Genomic DNA, 17,811 nt, shown 5'->3' with positions numbered 1-17,811 from the left:
GTCCTTATCATGGTTCAGCTGCAAGATTCCGATTCACAGCCTTACTGCCACCAGAATTTCTCATTAAGTCTCAGTCTTCTAAGTCTTACTATGTAACTCAAACACAGATTTGCATGAGGAATAAAGTGTAAGCCCCTTTTTTCTAATGGAACCTCAGTCAGCCTTGCACTCGTGTTGTATTGGCTGCTTGGAAATCTTAGCAGAGAGCATCGTCGTTGATTTCAGAAGTTCTCCGCTAATATTTTCAGACTACAGGTATTAGTTCCATGTCCTTTCCCCTCTCTCTTCTGCCCCCAGTTTCTCAGTTTTATTCTCCATTTCTTCCAGATGTCTGTTCCACTTGGCTATCTCAAAGACCTTACACTCAATTTGCTGACATGTATCTGTATGTATGTAATGCAATAACTTTTGAACGGCACATTTGATCAATTCCAAAATTTCACAGACTATTCTAGACATCAGTGGCCGGAATCTTATTGAGTTGGGGGCTGGGGTGGGGGTGGGGGTCAGAGAGCAGTGCTCTAGAGCCTGTTGTAAAACTAAGCAAATAAGATGACGTACCTCCTGGAAGACCTCTGAATACCCCCATGGTATGCATACCCCTGGTTGAGAACCACTGAGTTAAACGATAGGGTGGACTGACATTCTGTTCAGTAGAGGGCAGTATTATACATACATATTAGCCTTTTATGTGAGTGTGTCCTCAGTCTGTAGATATGGCGAAGGGGATAATTTAGTTTCAGATTCTAACTTATGTAGATTTTGGTTGCAGTTGATGAGAAGTTGAGGTCTTAGCCCTCTCTTCCCTCCAAAATACAGATGTCTTCTGTGGATGAGAATATGAACTACAATTTTCTCTTGAGCATGTTTAAATTATTCTGATAAAGGATCCGTTCAACAGAAATGTGAAGGATTACAGTGCAACAGTGTAAAGAGTAACATGTAGTGTTAAACAGAAAACTCTTCAATATTTTGCGGAATCAGTATTTTACTGCACTTAACTGACTTAAGAGGAACTGAAAAAGTGAAAAGGCCTTAAAAAAAGAACACTAACAAAATTTATAATAAGAATATGCTGATGTATGTCATTGTTAGAATTGTTTTGACAGATTGGTCTAAATTGTGCTCTCCTGTGCAGCTCAGGGGGATTCCGGGGGTACAAGTGAGGGCAAAATTTTGTGCATTAAGTATAAATATTTAATAAATTCAGCCTATTTTGAACTTTGGGGATTTTTAAGGCTATTTTATCTATCAAGCTTGTGATTTGTCAGGTGAACAAATGTTCTTAGAAAACAGAATGAAAAACTGCCATTTAAAAAAAAATCAGTATTTTTAATACTGCTACCTCAAGGTGTATGTTGTTTTTTCATGAGAATTTTAATTATAAAACAAAAAAATATTTAGGTGAGTGAATCTATATTATACTCATCTATTATTATACTTTTTATTTAAACAGTAGTGCATTCTTATATATTAATTTTATTAAACTCACTTCTGATCTTTGGAAAACAACTTATTTCTAGGTGGTTTTCAGCTAGGAGCAGGGTGGGTTGATTTAAATCAAAGCAGTTGAAATCACCAATTTCAATCGTGATTGAAAGCAGCAAGTAGAAAGTCTTGACTTTTGAAAATGTTACAGCCTGTCTGTATTTGAGATCTCTTTCTGGTTATTCACTACACTCTGAGACCTCGCCACCTCTTGGGGATCCCACTGTTACATTTCAGGTTGGCTGGTGGCAGCGCTCTTACTAGTGGTGGGGTGTTGCGGTGTGGAACTTGCTCGCTTCTGACATTTGTGTCTCTACACTTTTAAAAATTATCTCAAGATATTTATTTCAAAGGGGTTTTTGTTATCCTCACTGCTGGTTCTGTGCTCATTACTTCCTCCTTCTGTCTGTGCTGGGCCCATCTAAAGTGCTTTTTACCTGCTTGATTTTTAAATGATGTCTGTATTTGAATTTTTCTTCATATTCTGTACAGCCCTCTGAGCACCTGGGGGTTGTTAAATAAAATGTATTATTCTTATTTTGTTTTTCAGATATCACTGCTGATTGGATTCATCTGTGTAAAGAATTCACCATGGACAAATTACAGTGCATCCATCTACTTTGAAATTGTCACCATGTGTGACTTGATTATGATTCTTGTCTTTTATTTTGTCTACCTTTTCAGAGCGTACAGAATGCTCACCTGTATTAGTTGGCCACTTGCGGTAAGTGACATTGGTGGGATTGCTACCCCGCACCTCTCATGCACTAACCTCTTTAGTTACTCTATCTGGTTACTTGTGGTTTTCTCTGTTTCCCTCTCTTCTTGTCCTTCATGAATCCTTTCACCAGTCACTTCATCTTTCATCCTGCCTGCTGAACTGGAGCATGCTGGCACTCTCCCACATTCCTTGAGCCTGATTCTACTCTCCCTTACACCGGTATACATTGGAACTAACTTATCTGAAGGCAACAGAGTTACTTTGATGCAGATGAAAGAAAATTTGAGATCTTCATGTCCAGTGCTCTTCTTAAGTTAGCATTGAGCAGATGGGCCCTGAGTCAAGAAACATTTTAAAGTTAAGGATGAGTGTAAGTTAAACACATGCATAATTGTTGTCCTGTATACAGATGCTATGGAGCCCATCTTATGGGATAAGGAAGCTTTACTTCCTGGAGGGCAGAGTAATTGACAAGCTACAGATGGCCCATTTTAAAACATGCTGGAAAAAAAAAGTCTCTGGGTGTGTGGGGGGTTGTGTTTGTTTGGTATTTACTGTGCATTTGTTTCCGGTTTTAAAACTTCTTCTAAACTATGTAGTGTTTTTGGAGCTAATCTCCAGTTCTTCCTTGTTCCTTAGCAAGATTTATTTCAGCAACTTGCACAGTTACTGTCCTGTTACTTGTGCTTCCAACTGCTCAGCTGCATTGCTTTTTCTGCTATTGATCTCAAGCACTGCAGGGACTGATGACACTTGCAGGAGACAGGGTGAGGGGACAAGTGCACCATAATCATCATCATCATAAAACACTTCTATACCCCAGTCTTCATCCACAGACCTCTGCAAAGACGGGTGAGCCTCATTATTATAGAGAGAGAAAAGCTGAGGTCCAGACTGGCTACGTGACTTGCCCCAGATCTCTCACACATTAGTATCAGAGCTGAACCCAGATCTGACCATTCTGCCATATGGATTGCATGCCAGTTACAAACTTTTCTGTTTTTTTCACCTTACTCTGAAAAGTGGTAGCAACTCCTTCTCTGCAGAGCTGTCTGACAACTGGGGTGTAATTTTCAGGAAAATCTCTCAACTTTTTCATCAAAACTTGAAATTTCTATGAAAAATTCTATCAGATTGTGAGTTGTGACATGTCTGACCAGCTCTACTGACCATGCCTGCAGCTATGGGAAAAGGAAAGCTTCACATCAGAAATACAGTTATTCTGTGGGATTATTTCCTATGCCATCATTCCCTTTCACTAGCTATTTTCCTCTTTGGTTTATTTCCCGCTAACCATTCTCTTTCCTTCAAAATCCTCCATACTATTGATGTGTTCTTTTACACTCTTTTCCTCCCCCAAAGTAATGTACTGTTGGTTGTTGGTGCAGATTCATTACTGGCTGTTGTTTTATCGGGAATTGCAGTGTTTATGAAACGTAGCATAACAAATGAATGGGTCACCAGTCTGTAGCAATCCTGAGCCACGTCCAAAACCCCAGGTCTGCAGATCCTCATGTTTGAGAGATGTTTGAAATCTGAATTTTCCAGATGGCCACAACCTTAATAACTGATCAAATCTTGGATCCATATGCCTGCATATTACAAGAAAGGCAAAATTCAGATCTGAAAAACAGTTGGGGCTCATGTTGAACTCTGTGATTATAACCTGATATTTTGTACTTGGTTAACGCAAACAGGAAAAAGCTGTTCACTGGCTGACAGTGAATAGCTGATGAAATTGAAATCAGTGGCACCAGGATTTCACCCATTATATAGTGGAGTCTACATTCGATGTTATACATCATTTTGGTTTTCAAACTCCACAAATTGCAGATAAATGCAAACGAAACACAAAGCTAAATACCACAGTTGTGATTATTTGGTTACTACATATAACATAACACTTATGTGAAAACAATCCTATTAGGAATTCTTAGCTCTATTGTTAAATATAGGCAAGTGCTCCTGGGAGATTGTTGGGTATCCACTGAAATGCTAAGTCAAATGTATATCTACTGCTACCTCACATGAGAATTTTGCCCTTTGAGGCTGTATAATGAGTATTACAAAGGGATCTTGCATTCTTATCATGTTAATTTCTGGAGAAAATCTAGGCAAGACTTCAATTTTCTTTCAAAGTATTTAGCCTGTTTCTACTTTGATATAACTTGTATTCGTCTTCGTAGATGTGGCAATTGCATCTTTCCTGCCATGTTCATTACACTGGACAGTTACAGGCCTGATTCTTCACTGCTGATCTGATTGTGAAAAATTGGTGCAAAATACCATCAGATCATAATGGTAGCATTTTCCATCCACTTTGCACAGATGTTAGCAACTGGAGAAGATAAGTAATGGGGAATTGGGGACATTATGTTACAACTACATGACTAGGAACTAGTTACACTACCTCATCATTGAATTAGAATTCATGTACTCCACCCTGTTCCAAATAGTCTACCATGCCGTACCAAGTCAAATATAGCACTCAACTTTCCATCCCACCCCACCGTCTGGCCATTCCTAGGATTTCCTGTAGGATGTTCCGGTCTCATCTCTTGGTTTTCCATGGCAGAGGGTCATGTCCACCTCTTTTATCCTTGTGGAATTAACACACTGTACAAACTGCAGTGAGTCAGCAGAACTTACTTAGCAGCTTTACACAGGGCTCTAACTGCCACTAGCAGGTCAATCAACAGATGAGTCCTGCATCCTTGGGCGAGATCCTAGATCTTGCCACTCTGTTACAACATGCCTTCATTAAGCCTAATGACATATTAATCTGTCTCAGAATGAATTAAAAGGGGGAAAATCCTGCCAGGAAATGTTGAAATTAAAGGAGGAGTTAGACTGTTTTTGATGCAAACTCTATACATAATTCGCTAGACTGATGTCAGATTAAGGAATGTGCACATACTCCATTCTTGTTGTAGATCAGCATTAATTTTACATCTCCCCCCCCCCCCCCCCCTTCTATTAAAGAATATATTTAGAATAGCAATCCTTCCTCCCACCCTCCAAAAAATGCACCTCCCAACTATTCAGGCCTCTTCTGTTTTTGCCTAAAGATAAATGTTACAGGTGTTGATTGTATGAGAGACCAGTTCAACCTAAATGTTCAAAAGTGACTAGTGACTTTGGGTGACCCAATTTGTGGGTGACTAATTTAGGGTTACCATATTTTACTTTTTAAAAAAGGAGGACACTCCATGGGGCCCTGGCCCCACCCCAACTCCACCCCTTCCCTGCCCCCAGCCCCACCCCAACTCTGCCCCCTCCCCTGAACGCTCCATCCCCTGCTCCTCCCCCTCCCCTGCTTCCCGCGAATCAAATGTTCGCGGGAAGCCTGAAACAGGAAGGCAGCAGGTAAACTGGGGCTGGGTGCGGCGCGGCCCAATCCGGCCCCCCTGGCTGAGTGGTTCCCTTTGGTGGCCGGCCGGCCCAGGCCAAGAGGCTCTGGCCCCGGCATCTCCCGCCCGGCTCGGCTCGGGCACTGGGGCGCCGGCCGAACATGGCCGGCCCTGTCCCGGCCCCTGGCTGAGCACCACTGGCCCCATCCCGGCCCCAGCCAGCACCCCTGGCCCCAGCTGAACACCCCCGAACACCCCCGGCCCCGGCCGAACATCGCTGGCCCCATCCCGGCCCCGGCCAGCACCCTCGGCCCTGGCCGAACACCGCCGAACACCCCCGGCTCCCGCACCGCCGGGCCCTCCCTCCCTATTTTCCCAGACATGTCCGGCTTTTGGGGATTTCTTCCCAGACGGGGATTTAAGGCCCAAAAAGCTGGACATGTCCAGGAAAATCCAGACGTATGGTAACGCTAACTAATTTGAGACACCTTAAAGGAGAGTGATTCCCTTGAAAGTGCTGAGAACCCCTTCTCTGAAAACCAGCTGAGTCAGTCACCAGTTGAGTACCCAGAACTGACTGGTAAAAGTTACTAGAGAATTTTGAAAGTGTAGGCCAAAGTTCATGTTTAATTTCTCTGTCTCTCAGTATTGTGATTACAGAAGGACCTGAACCTAAATTCTGGATCTGTATAGCCCCCAAACTTCATGGGGATTTAAAATCCACACCAACATCCAAATCTTGCAAGTGGCCCATGGTTTTTATAATGAACCAAACCAAACTCCTGGATTGAAAGCCTTCGTATGTGGGAAGTGCTTAAAATCCTGATCCAAATATTGTCACTTGGGCTTATCTCTCATTATAACCAGTGTCCTCTCAAGATATCATGTTCTATTGCACATAGATCACCTGATTAAAAGACTGTATGAATTTTCATATCTTAGCCTTTTGTTTAAAAAATTGTGTGTTGGGGGAAGCATATTAGATTTTGTTGGCTGCAGTTTCCTGAACATGATTTAGTTCCTTCAGCCAGGAAGAGAGAGACTCCTAAACAAGAAGAATTTCCCTCCAAAATACAGTTGCACATGTTCCAATCTCCAGAAAGAATCCAGTTCTGCTCCACAGAACTCATAAATAGTGATCAAGAATTCAAAGAAGCTAAGGTAGAATGGAAGAAGGAGGAAAAGGCACAAATAGCAGCATGACAGTTTGCAGTACTGATCTAGAGAGCAGAGTTGGGAGGAGTGTTTTTCTGTGTTTGGGAAGTGAATGAGATTTCACATATGTTCAGGGCTTGAGAAAAGTGTAAAGAGAAACTGGAATTTCCATCCCATGGGAAATTCTAACATATTTTAAATGTTGGTTTTGTTCTGAATTGGAATGAAAAGCTGAAATTTCCAGCAAAAAAAAAAAAAAATCTGATAAATATAGGTTCAAAATTATCACAACATTTTGTCTTGATAATATCTAATTGTTTAGATTATGATAAAATATTATAATATAAACCAGATGTGTATATATGATAAAATATATTGTTTATATATTATAATAAAATTAATATTTTAATATAATATATAAGCCCACATGAAATTAATTGAAACAGTAGAGTTAAAACAAATCATTGTACCTTATCAAAATGAAATGTTTTGACATTATTCATAGTGAGAAAGGTGAAACGACTTGTTTTAACTTTTTCTCATTTAAAATGCCATTGAAATTTTCCTGCAAAATGCTTCAATTCTGACAAAAATGAGTTGGGGGAGGGGAGGAGGATGGGGGAAGACTGTCATAAAAAATGTTTCAACTAGCTCTAGCATTTAGCTGCTCTTCTGCCACATACAATGTACACTCTGCTGGAGAGATTCTTTCGAAACTTGACATTAGATTATGTGGAAACTTGTTTGTTTGGGAGGTGGGTGTCTGGTTTTGTGGGTCCTATCCAATGTCCAGTTGTGTTTGCTCTAGATCAAGCAAAATTTAGCTCTGTTAAAGACCTTATGGGGTCATGGGGGGGCGAAGCATGTTCTGTTTACCCCTACACATCTGACCAACCACATCCTGAAATCTAATTCTGTTTCCTTCCCCCCTGCTGAGCTGCTCTGAAACATGCCACCACAGCCAGTCTGCCTTTTGTTTACCTGCTTGTTGGTTTGTTTAAATGCTTTTCTGATAAGTTTCCCTTCTAAACTGTGCTATGTTTGTATTTTCAGGAATTTCTCCATTATTTAATTGGTACGCTCCTGCTTCTCATTGCCTCTATTGTGGCAACGTCAAAAAGCTATAGTTCAGCAGGACTCATAGCTGGAGCGGTAAGGCTGTTTGTTAGATCACAGTGTTTACTAGTCCTGACACTTTGTTACTCTGTTTACTATGCATTAGGGATTCATTGCTTGAAGCTTTATTTTCTTTACAATTCTATCTTGTTTGGTCTTGGTGGGTATACTGTCTTTTGGCTTGTTTCAATTAACATACCATAACTACACACACACACACACACAAAAATTGATTACTGTGGGATTCCAGTTCCCTACATTGGGGGAGATGAGATATGTTAAAGAGGTAAAACACAAGACTCTAGGTGCTGCAAAACACAAAGAACCAATTAGTTTTGGTGAAGGATAAAGTAACTTTACTTCACTACAAAACACAGCAGTTTGTCAAATTAGCAACAAAACTTTTCATGAGCACAGCATCTCAATGCTCTGCTCATTGCATTTGCTCCCCACTTAACAGAGTCCAGTTCAAGGTCTGTGTCATGAGAACTAAAGCCCGCCATGGGATTGGCCCTAGCTACCTCTGAAGTCACGTCTGCCTCCCAGTCATGAACTTCCATAGGGACTGATTTGGGGAGGCTCCTATATATGGGAAATTGAATTTTGATGGGAATGGGATTTAGACTGTGACACTCACTCCACCAAGGCCCAGATCCTCAGAGGTATTTAGGTTCCTAAATATTTTTGAGGCTCTGGGCCTAAATGTATAATTCATCTCTTTGACTCAGCTTTCCCTTGAGTAAATGATTTACATTTACATACATTATAGAAATCTTAAAAATGAATCAAGCTACAGGCAGCAAAGGAAAAGAGTGAGATTGTTGTTTTTCTGTTTTAATTCTGTTTAAATACTTGGGAGGTATTAGCATTCAGCACACTTTTGGGTGCACAGGGTGTAATTCACCCGTGTACAGAGATCCTGCATGAGATCTATGTAACATTTAAAGCCTTCGTAAACTCTAATTTGTGGGCTTCAGTGATTCATATGCTTCATGCAGGCATTGGGGGGGAGGGGCGGAATTTCTCCATCAATGAATAAATAATTATGGAATTTGAATGTGTGGGATTTTCTACAGTGTTGATAACTGAAGACACTTTCTTTTTACACATACCGTTTCTTTTAACAGACGTTTGGTTTCTTAGCTACATTCCTTTGCGCTTTGAGCATATGGTTATCCTACAAGATCTCATGTATTACTCAGTCAACAGGTAAGTATCAAATGTTAATACGAGGCAGAATACTTCACAAATGGAATATTTACATTTTCCATGGCAGAGTTTGTATGGAAGGATTTATTAATGTTCTGTATCATGTAGCTCAATATATTGCCAACACAGTACTTTAGCATGGTCAATTGACACAATAACTTATTAACAGCTAACAATAACAACAACATAATCTACATGTAATAATCAGTGAATACTCCATTTCCTCGTACCCCCAAAAAGAGTTCATAGTGGCTTCCTGCATGTTTTTTAATCAAATAAATTAATTTGCCTGTGGCAAACCAAACTGACTCTGACTTCCTTTTTAAAGATGCAGCTGTATGACTGTTTGGCCACTGCAAGATGTCTGTGCCTTTCTAAAAGGGATATCAAAGAAGAGGGTCCACCATGTGCCATGAGGAGAGAGTTGACATTCGTGTTATTGGATTATATCCAGTAGATTTGAAGATTTACTTGAACATCTTATGCAAGGAGAGAAACAACCAATGTTGGAACCAAAGAAGTTGGTGTCAAAACAGTTTGATGGAGAAATTGTTTTTTCTGAGCTTTAGAGAAGTGCTCTTTCTGGCTCGTGAGCTGGTCTGTGGCTCCCAGTTACATGCAATGAGAATATTCAAACCTCCTTTGGAGAGTTGTTTAATTAGGATCTGTATAATTTTAAAGATGGAAAGATTAATTCTGATTTCCTCCATGCATTTGCAGAAGGGAAATTCTGCAAATTCACCTCTGCAAATTAATCTTGAAGGATAATTCCTTTAACAAACCAACTCTTGCACACCAGTCTTTGCCTGGGAAACCTGCCTTAAATTCTCTTTTACTTTCTCTTTCGTTGTCATTGATATTTTTACATCTGTTTGGCCAGCATCAGAAAATACTTTTGCAGGAACTATGTCTTGGACAACTCACTGTGAATGCTCCCTTCTAACCGCAAATGTAAACTGAATTTTCTAGATGCCAAAATAATTCTGTTCCTACATTTTTTAATATACAGTCTTTTATAACCCCCCAGAAAACTCTTTTCTCTGTACTGTACAATAGGTATGGAAGAACATATGCCTAGTGGTGCACTAGGTTTGTTGCTTTCCTCCTCATATATATGTATTTGCATATTTCCATTCTCCCTTCCACAGAAATAACCCATGGAGAGGGAAACTGAGTTTCCCAGAAATTATTCTCTCGGTGGGAGGGAGAAGGGGGGGAGGGAGAGTGTGCGTGAGTGCCTGCGTGCATTTCCCCTAGAGTAGAACCATCTGGCTCCTCCTACTTAACCTACAATCTGTATGGATGCCCCTTATCTCTGCTCTGTTAGAGCTGTTCTTTCAGGGACACTGTGTCTAGTGTGGTTGTTTCTGGATTCCTCCTAAAGTGGGGTTTCAGAGCAGGAAGAGGGAAACAGTGCCAGTTAATGCAACCTAATTCTGCACTTACCTTTTTCTGTCCCCCTCTGCAGTTCTGGAGAGGAGCAAATCCAGAGCTCCCCCGCCCTGCCCTTTTCCTAATTTATCTCCCCAGAGCCAGAAATTCCCAGAGCACTTTTCAAGAAAAGGGGAAGTGTGGCAGAGCTCTCCTCTTCCTGAGTTTGTAAATGAAATTGTGACTGACCTAATTTTGATATTTGTATTAGAAAATTATTGCAGTGTAAACCTGGCTCATGAAACAGCCAGGGGTAAATGTGCCTTAAATGTTACAGATTTTTAACAACATCCTACTCTGGCCTGCCTTTGTGCCTTACTGCTGTGTCTGGTATTTGTTCTGTTCACTGCAGATAGGATGTCTTTTTTTAATTGTGTGAATTTAGTGCTCAGGAATAGTTCTGCCACTCAGGAGAACATAGTCCCCTATTTATCTACAGCCCACAGGTAGTAAGGGTGCATGCTTCCTTGCTGTGCCCTGCCAGTACACCTCAGCCAGGACTGGGCACGTCTGAGAAGAGTTCATTCTCTGTGCCTGCTCTGCTGAAAATGCCAACACCAGGGCCGATGCTATGTGTGATCATACTCACTCACTGACTAAGCCCCCCTGCGTAATTTTACTTTCGGTGGCTGGTCACTGATCATGATTTGGATTAGGGCCCTAGAGGTTTAAGGACAGATTTCTTCCAGGCCCAGAAGATGAGTACACCTCTACCCCGATAACACGAATTCAGATATAACGCAGTAAAGCAGCGCTCCGGGGGGGCGGGGCTGCGCACTCCAGCAGATCAAAGCAAGTTCGATATAACGCGGTTTCACCTATAACGTGGTAAGATTTTTTTTTTTTTTTTTTTTTGGGCTCCCAAGGACCGCGTTATATCGGGGTAGAGGTGTATGTAATAGTAGTGATATACTACTTCTCTTCCCCTCCTGTGAAGGGAATGCTCACTCAGTTACTATGACATTCCCCAGGCCCTCTCCCCTACCCAGCCACGTGGAAATGGACTTCTGACACGGCAAAGCCAACTACACACTGTCCTACATAGGCAGCTTCCACATCCTCACTGACTATAGTAGCCAGGCAGAATAGCCTGTAGACAGGCAGCGATTAGCCGAGAATTCTAACAAGAAGCTGAGATCTCTTAGAACAAAGCTGGTTCCCACAGCTCTCAGTCCATCCATCTTTCCTAGGCAGCTTTCTTCCATACTGGAATCGTGTCTCTGACCCCTGTGCTGCATTGCCATTGGTGTCCCCCTCCCCTCCAGACACCTCCCCCTGCCACTAGGTTGAAAATATCCCCAACTAGGAGTTCAGTGCCCCCTAAAGGCCATAGCATTTCTGGATATCATTCTGTGATGGCTTGAAATGTGTTTTCTGGAGAACTAATGGAAACTCCCCCTTTGGCTTGCATCTGTATGCAGAACAAAATGCTGTGAATTTGCTATATAATATTGAATACACGTGTTTAAAAATGAATGATACATTTGTCTTGTAGAAGATAATGGCTTGAGAATGCGCCTTTGTGGTTAGAGGATGCCTATGCAGTTTGTGACAGCTTAATTCTCCTTTTAATTGCTTTAAAATTGTTCAGTTTTTCATTGCGCATCTTTCAAATAGCGGTTGCATGTGTTCTGTAAAAGCAGTTGAGAAACATGCTTCAAAAAAGGGCTGAGAGGCGGAGCAGCAGATTACTGTGTCAAACATGCACCCTCTAAGAGCAAATCACTATGCGAGTGTAGTTGGTATGCTGCCTCTGACAAAGAAGGCTAGGAGAATTCCAGAGATGATACCAAACAATGGTAGCTGATGCAGGTACTGTGACTGAAGGATTTTCAGCAGGGTGCAGAAACACATTGCTCACTACAGAATTCCAACTTGAGCACAGGAGGGGTCTCCTTTAACTGTCACCTGTCATAACTATGGTAATGAAGATGCTAACAAATATTAACGGTCATCAAGTTGTTGCACACCTGAAGGAGCAACAAGATAGAGCTGGAGAAGTGCTTCTTTTTAGCCTCTCGTCCATTATTTTCATATTTCACATCCTCTTTCCTTCTGAATATACATTCTGCTAAAGCCAAAGGAAAATATTATGAATTGTAACCCCAGCCTGAGGAAGGTGACATCAATTTGCAGCTGAATCACGTAGCTTAAGATGAAGTATTTAATGCTCAGACCTGTAGTCTCCATAGCCCATACAGGAGGAAAGCTGCAGCCTGGTCTATTTATACTTAAGGCGCTTCAGGCTTTATGCTCTGTCAAGGTGATAATGCAAAACTCAGCTGCGCAAAGTAGGGCCATCCTGCTCTAAGATATATATACCACCGTTTGAGGTGACAATCGATCTGCATGGCTTATACACACTGCTGTCGATTGTTCTTCTGGTTAAAGCTTAGCACACCCTTTTGGTGCCTGTCTCCTGTTGTCCCTTTTAGGCATATCAGGGTGCTGGGCTATATTTCCACTTAAACTATCAGGAACTCTCATCAAGTGGAGGTCTCACCTTCAGCGCACTTTGCTGTAGGTCCCACCTCACAGCCTGTGTTAGTTCCCAGTACCCTCAAGCTGAATGGTGGCCCATGGAGTGCAGGAGCCAGGGTTGTGTAACTTTTGCAGGATTACAGCTGTGCTAGAAGAAAAGCAGTGAAGGATTCCTTTGTATAGGAACAATGTAATAAAAACCTTATTAGTGACCTGTGAGTTAGCCAAGAGGAATGACAGGAGCTGGCTGCCTAAAGCACAAGAACCAAGTGGGCCATTCACCCCAGCAATGAAGTTCAAAAAGGGTCTGGTGGTCCTGTACACTGGCTCTTCTTTAGGATGTGCACTACATCACACTTTTTTTTTTTCTTTGCACGAAACCTTTGCCAGGGGCTGATTCACATTTCCTACTGTTAGTGTGTCAGTAATTGTTTCTTTGGCTGTAACAGCTGAACCACTGAAGGACCAGATTGCCTCTTTACCTTTGTGGGTTTAGTACAGCTTATCTGCCTTACACACAGCACTTCACTGGGGTCTCACAGCCTGGCACCAGTTAAAGCTAACAAGCCTGTAGGCCTTTCAGGGAGGGGGCCTATTTCAGCCTTGAGCACCCATCACCAGCTGCTGTTAGCAGTATATCAATGATCCAGAAGAGCTCAGCATACTGGAACAGAAGCTGGATAGTGTATGCCTATCTAAAGGCTCTGGCTACCAGCAAGAGACATTCTAAAGCTCTGGCTACACTTAAAATGCTACAGCCTGGCAGCTGTGCACCTGTAGTGCAGGCACTTACTGCAGTGCCGCATGTTAATCCACCTCCCCAAGAGGTGGTAGCTAGGTTGACAGAGGAATTCTCCTATCCACCTAGTGTGGTCTACAGCAGGGGTTAGGCTGACATAGCTATGTGCTCTCAGACATGTGGATTTTTCACGCTGAGATGTAGCTATGCCACTGTGAGTTTAGACCAGCTCCGGTCCTCTACTCATGCATGGCTTTCTTCTTCATGAACCACGACCAAAACAAGCACACAGTGCTGAAGTTGTGGCAATTAAAGATATAGGGGTGGCAAAGAACTCCATTCATACCTGCTGTTCAGTAGTTTGTCAGACATGAGAGTTTTACAGTTAGGTCCAAACCCTATTAAGCTAGGAACATCATTTTGTTGACTCATAAACATTACTGAATAATGGTGGAGGGGCTTATCTCAAACTGAGTATCAATCACTCATTGCCTTCTGGCCTGTGTATATAATTCCACCTGCTGCTGTATTACTATAAATAAAAATGGACATAATACGCTTCTGGCTTCCATGGATAGGGTATGACCTGAAACCCAGGTAAGCTGCCCAGGAAATCAAACCCCTGCTCCCACACTTCCTTGAGGTCCCCAAAGACTTGCTAAAATCTCCCATAAGCCACTGCTTCAGGAACTGTGGGCCTGATAGCCAGTGGAAGTGTTCACTCTGCTGCCCTCCAACAACCTCACAAAGCATACCTACAGCCAAACAGACCGGGAAGTGCAGACACACAGCTCTGGTGCTCGTTACACTGGTGCAACATCATTGGTTTAGTTACCAGCCTGCAGCAAATAAGAGAGCAGGTGCTTAACTGCAGCTCAGAAACAAACATGCAGGTGTCTACATTGAGAATTTTGGGCCATTTTCCCACTCTTGTTCTACCACAGGTGGAAGCAACAATGGAGGCTGGAGTGCAGACAGGAGGCAGGTGTTTTTTAGTAACCAACCCCCTATTCTGAATGGGGCTAGAAAACACTGGGGTAAAGCACACCTGCGTCCTGTCCAATGGGCACTGACTGAACTGCACACCATGGTGAATTTCATGTCCTGCCTGTGCTTGTATAAACAGTCCAAGAAAGCATGAGTGTACATGCATATATGCTAAAGACAAGCAATGGGAAGTAACTGGCCACAAATTCTGGCTGCTGATGTGTCATTTATTAAATACTTGGTGAGAAACCTGAGTGCCAGGCCCAGCTGTCTATACTGCTGAGCCATCTGCAGAACACATTATGAACCAGGTACTCCACTTAAGGTAAGTTTGCGAGAGGGGCTTGATGGCAGTTATTAAGCATACCCCAGCTGCAGGAGCGCGCACATATTTGATACAACACAGAAGTCATTGCTGCGTAATGCCCTTTCCCAGCTGGTAATAAATACCCAACCAAATTTGCTCTGATTTGCTATTTACTAGGCATTAATCTAGCTGGGAGGGGGATGGAAAGCAAGCTAAAGGAGTGCTATAGCACGAGGCCTTGCCTGCCAAAGAGGAAATTCCTCTCCTCCCTCCAGCCCTCACACTGGGACTTTGATTTTAATAATAAAAACAAAAAAATTAAAAAGGCCTGCCTTTTCTGTTTCCCTCCTACAGTCTAACTAATTACTAGTTCATATGACCTCATCGTCCCTCTGATTAGGGCTGCTGTATGGTCATGGCAATTTTTCTGAGTCACAAGGTGAAAAGGGCTAAAGCTACATCACTGTACCAAAACAAAAGTCAGATGGTGCATTGTGACTCTGCTAACCTCTGTGTTTCTATTGAAATGTGGGGAATGAAACCACAGAAGGTGCAGTAATAGTTACAGACAGTGGAGGTCATATCCCCAAGTTGAACCCATTTAAAAAAAAAAAAAAATTTTTTTTTCACCTGGCAGAAACTAAAAAGCTTCCCCACCCCCAGGTCTGAAAACCCTCCCTGGAAAATCATTCATCTGAGCCTTTTGTTTTCAAAAGGCCTAGAGGCCATACTGAGAAATGAGGTGCAAGTTAGAAATCAGTTCGCACTAGTGAAATATCAAGTATGCTCATTTAGCAACTCACCAAGAGAAGGATTGTGAGAAACTAAAACTAGGAGGCAGGGGAGGACTTGGAAAGTTGCTAATACCAAATAATTCTCATTGATGGATTTCTTTTGCCCTCTTGTGGGCAAACTTTTCTGCTGCAGCTTTCTCTGCTGGCTTATTAATGTAACCTATGAAAACAGGGGCCTGGGCTGACAGCACACAGGGAATGACAGAACGTACATGCCGCCTCTAACATTTGGAGGGTGAGTAACCACACAGAAAGCAGAAGGCTCCTTTGTGCCACCAGAAGAAGAATATAGGGCACTTAAAACTAGCTCACGTTCTCAACACCAAATGGTAATTGTCAATCTTTACCAGCAAAATAGAGGCAGCTGCATAGACTACAAAAAAGGCCTAAAGCTAGCATCCTCTTCAAATGGGAGAGCCCACGCTATTCTGGTTGCTTGGAGCACACACACAAGTGCCCAGCTCCTTTGAGGAAGAAAGAAGATTCTTAGTAGTATATTGACTGAATTAAAGTATACATGGGACTATTCTGAATAAGCTGATCTGAGAAAGCCTGGCTTGCTCAGGGGACAGGCAGATAAAGGAAGAGTTTAGGAGTACAAGTCTTATTGAAAGTCAGTGGGACTTGTGCCCCTAATTCCCACAGGCTCCTTCAGAAATCTCATGTAAAGAGTCTTCCAAAGCACATTTTTGAAAATTAATGGAAGACAAAACATTAATAGCCATAGATTTTACAAGAGATGGATTTAGTCAAAAGGGGGAGAAGTAATTTTATAGGTACAGTATATTGAGGGCTTTAGGCCTCTATGACCCAACCACCGACTTCTCTTTCACAGTCACACACATTCCCTACCCCCCAAGCTTGGTCACCATCATCATTTCTTCATCTTTGGTCTCATCTCACTCCAACACCTGTGGGCCTCAGCTGACAGGGAATTTCCTAGCCACCATCACCAGGAGCTGCTCTTCATCTCCTGGCCTGACTTACCTCGTGTGTGTGGCCATGACAGGCTCATACCAACAGTCTCAAGCTGGTGGGCGAGAAAGTAAGCATACCATAATTGCAGAAGTAGGGAAGATCTCATACAGACAGGAATAGTGAAAAGTAGGATGTGCTGTGATTACACAGAGGTGGAAGGACCTCATCATAAACAGAAGGATGTAGATAGGGTCCAAAGAAACCTAGGGCTTACCCTTATGGCTGTGCCCAGCCTGTACAACGGAGGGTACATTGGCAGCTTACCAGGAAGCGGAAGGTCACATCTAACCTGAATATAATTCTGAGAAATGTTGACAGATTAACACACAAACCTATTTGTGTCTCCCATGTGTCTAAAAGATTAAGAGAAATTGCTCCTTTGAATTCACTAGGAATAAAACCATGTGATTGATCTGCTTGGTGTCCACTCTTGAGTGTTAGAGAGGAAGGATGGGCTGCATTGCATGAGCGCGTAGGCGGCATGTCGTGCTCCTTGCTCTAAAAGAGCACGTAGGTGGCATGTCATGCTCCTTGCTCTAAAGAGGAAGCTCTCCCTCCTACCCTAAACTAAAGAAATTGACCTCTGCAATTAACTGCAGATGGATGAATCATAGCATACAGGTGCTACCTGCATATTATCTAGTGAGCCAACAGATTAGAGGCATATTCTGCTTTGTTACACTGGAATAACTCCACTGACTGTACAGGAGTTACTCAGGGACAAAGCCCTGCTGCGTCTCACTATGTCAACAGTAATATGGACTTTGTACTTATGAACAAGTTGCACTGCCCTTCCCACTATTCTAGTTACCTTCATTTTCTATAAATCCACAGCTGTGTTACTCTTCCGTTACATTATTGTGCCTTGTTTCTTGTGCTTGTGGCTAATTGTTCCAGTCACACTTGTCTCAAGTTAAACCCTTTCCAAATTTACAAGAATTTTTTTTGTCCCTGCAATCCCTAACAGAATGCTATGTTCACCAAGGCCCCATTGACTTTCAGCGGAGACAGGTTTCACCCCTCTGGTCATGATACAAAAACTGAGGTACACTTCA

The 17,811-nt window shown here is 42.3% G+C and overlaps 1 protein-coding gene across 1 annotated transcript in view; it reads left to right on the top strand.

The window, feature by feature from the left end:
* CMTM7 (CKLF like MARVEL transmembrane domain containing 7) overlaps positions 1-11,946 on the top strand; it is a 33,252-nt gene extending 21,306 nt beyond the window's left edge. The window contains exons 2-5 of the mRNA XM_054019847.1: positions 2,039-2,212; positions 7,768-7,866; positions 8,958-9,039; positions 9,368-11,946. Of these exons, the coding sequence (XP_053875822.1) occupies positions 2,039-2,212; positions 7,768-7,866; positions 8,958-9,039; positions 9,368-9,381 (369 nt within the window). The 3' untranslated portion in view covers positions 9,382-11,946. The remainder of the gene's footprint in view (positions 1-2,038; positions 2,213-7,767; positions 7,867-8,957; positions 9,040-9,367) is intronic.
* Positions 11,947-17,811: the final 5,865 nt, after the last annotated feature.

The sequence above is a fragment of the Malaclemys terrapin genome, chromosome 2, assembly GCF_027887155.1.
Source record: "Malaclemys terrapin pileata isolate rMalTer1 chromosome 2, rMalTer1.hap1, whole genome shotgun sequence".
In the NCBI taxonomy this organism is placed as follows: domain Eukaryota; kingdom Metazoa; phylum Chordata; order Testudines; family Emydidae; genus Malaclemys; species Malaclemys terrapin.
This window is presented reverse-complemented; position numbering and strand designations above follow the sequence as displayed.